The sequence below is a fragment of the Penaeus japonicus genome, unplaced genomic scaffold (assembly GCF_977035675.1).
Source record: "Penaeus japonicus unplaced genomic scaffold, GWHDUDI00000001_assembly GWHDUDI00000027, whole genome shotgun sequence".
Lineage (NCBI taxonomy): Eukaryota > Metazoa > Arthropoda > Malacostraca > Decapoda > Penaeidae > Penaeus > Penaeus japonicus.
Window position 1 is genome coordinate 33,885,584 of NW_028234429.1, and position 2,085 is coordinate 33,887,668.

The 2,085-nt window shown below is 44.2% G+C and overlaps 1 protein-coding gene across 1 annotated transcript in view; it reads left to right on the plus strand.

Annotated features, from left to right (window-relative positions):
• The window catches only part of LOC122242333 (uncharacterized), a 1,520-nt gene extending 561 nt beyond the window's left edge, over nt 1–959 (plus strand). Inside the window, exon 2 of the mRNA XM_042999626.2 lies at nt 1–959. This exon is cut by the window's left edge and continues 168 nt beyond it. Coding sequence (XP_042855560.2) covers nt 1–783 — 783 coding nt within the window. The 3' untranslated portion in view covers nt 784–959.
• Nucleotides 960–2,085: the final 1,126 nt, after the last annotated feature.

Genomic DNA, 2,085 nt, shown 5'->3' on the forward strand with positions numbered 1-2,085 from the left:
TCTGGAACGAGCTTCAGCCATGGAGGCTCTTCGGGATCAAGCTTTGGATTTGGATCATCTGGATCAAGCTTTGGCTCTGGATTTTCTTCAGGGTCTAGCTTTGGCTCTGGATCTTCTTCAGGATCAAGCTTTGGCTTTGGATCCTCGGGGGCAACAAGTCAGGGTCCTTGCGGAGGTGGACAAGTGCGCCATGTAGATGGAAGATGCGTGACGCCTCGAGTGAACCGTCGCGTGTTTGTCTACGACGTCCCTGCCAACGTGCAGACAAGTGGTCCTGTGAACATCCCCGAACCTCGAGTCGAGACCAACATTCTGTTGATCCGTACACCTGAAGGTGGACTTGGGCCACAGCCCGTTGTCATTCCTCCACCCAGACAGAACAACGTGGTGTACGTCCTCAACAAACAGAGCAGTCAAGACCAGAGGGTGATTGAGGTACCCTCGTCTGGTTCTGCAACTCCTGAGGTTTACTTCGTGAACTACGCAGAAGGAGAGAACCCGACCCTTCCAAGCGGTGTGGACCTCCAAACGGCTCTTCAGACAGCAAGCCAAGGTGCAGGACGAGAGATTGGCTCCGCAGGACAGTCTATTTCCGGTGGTGGGCAGACTGTGATCTCGTCAGGTCAGTCTAGCTCTTTTGGTGGTCAGTCGTTTTCTTCTGGGTCCTCCGGCGGTCAGGTGATCGGGTCAGGAATTTCGTTTGGCTCATTTGATGGTCACAGCACCTCTGGAGGCAGTTCATCTTTTGTTAGCCAGCCCTCTGGCTTGTACACAACGCCCTAATCAAATAGACTACCATGAGTGATACGTGGTTATTACCAATCAAATAACAAGTTTATTTTAATCGAATTTTATTTGAATGGTAAGGGTAAGTTGTTATTCAGTTGAATTTATGAAATGATTTCACTTTATTCAACACTGTTTCTCGATATCAAAATAAATGAAATGTATTTACTGGATATTTATTTTTTTATAACACTGATACACTATGAAACAAAAATGAGATCTGCAGATAGAATATGTATCTTTAATTACATTTTTTTTTTCTGAGGTAACCCAGTTTCTATTTCATTCTAACAGAAATGTCCTTGGTACATAGTCAAATGCCCTTTGATACCACATTATAACTCACTTCAGATGATTATCTTTTGTCTTTTCTTACCAATTACATTTTCCATCCCATTTTGGGTAACATCATCTTGAATTTGATACACAGCTTTTGATTTCACTTGAATATATTCCGTACTTTTTCGCCTCCTTTGATTTATGTTTGTTACTGCATAGTACATGTGATATAGAAAACACACACGCGTGCGCATATGTGTGCGTATGACTTGCATAAATGACTTATAGGTAAACTCTTTACAAACCCCTTTACTGAATAATGAATGAGACAACAGACAACAGGAAGGGCTTCTGTTTAGAGAGGTTGATGGAGCAGCATTGTAGTATCTTCGGCACTGTGTTCTCAGAGTTTATAATCTCCATATTTAAAAGATAAGATTCACGAACATAATATGGGTCAAGATCGAGGTGGCAGAAACCACTATGAATGTGGTTTGCATCTACGCTCCTCAAGTGGGGTGTACAGATGAAGAGAAAGACGACTTCTGGGAACAGCTTGGGGATGTGATGCTGAAGATACCAGATGCAGAGGTGACGTGGGTAGCAGGTGACTTCAGCGGGCATGTCGGGGAAGGGAGCTTGGACACAGAGGTTACGGGAAAGTACGGTGTCGGAATACGGAACGAAGGAGGAGACAAAATTGTGGACTTTGCAACAGCAAAAAGCATGGCAGTAGTTAACACCTACTTCCAAAAGAGATTGACCCGACGAGCAACTTATACTAGCGGGGGACAAAGTACACAGGTGGACTACATCATGTGCAAGAGAAGGGAACTGAAGACAATACAGGATTGCTATGTCCTGCCAAAAGAAGCGGTGGCTAAACAGCACAAACTGGTAGTCTGCAAGGTAAAGATGAAACAACAGATTAAAAGAAGCGAATGTGGAACAAAGAAAATGCGCTGGTGGAAGTTAAACGAAGAGGAACATCGAAATAAATTTGTCCAGGAGGTGGAGAGG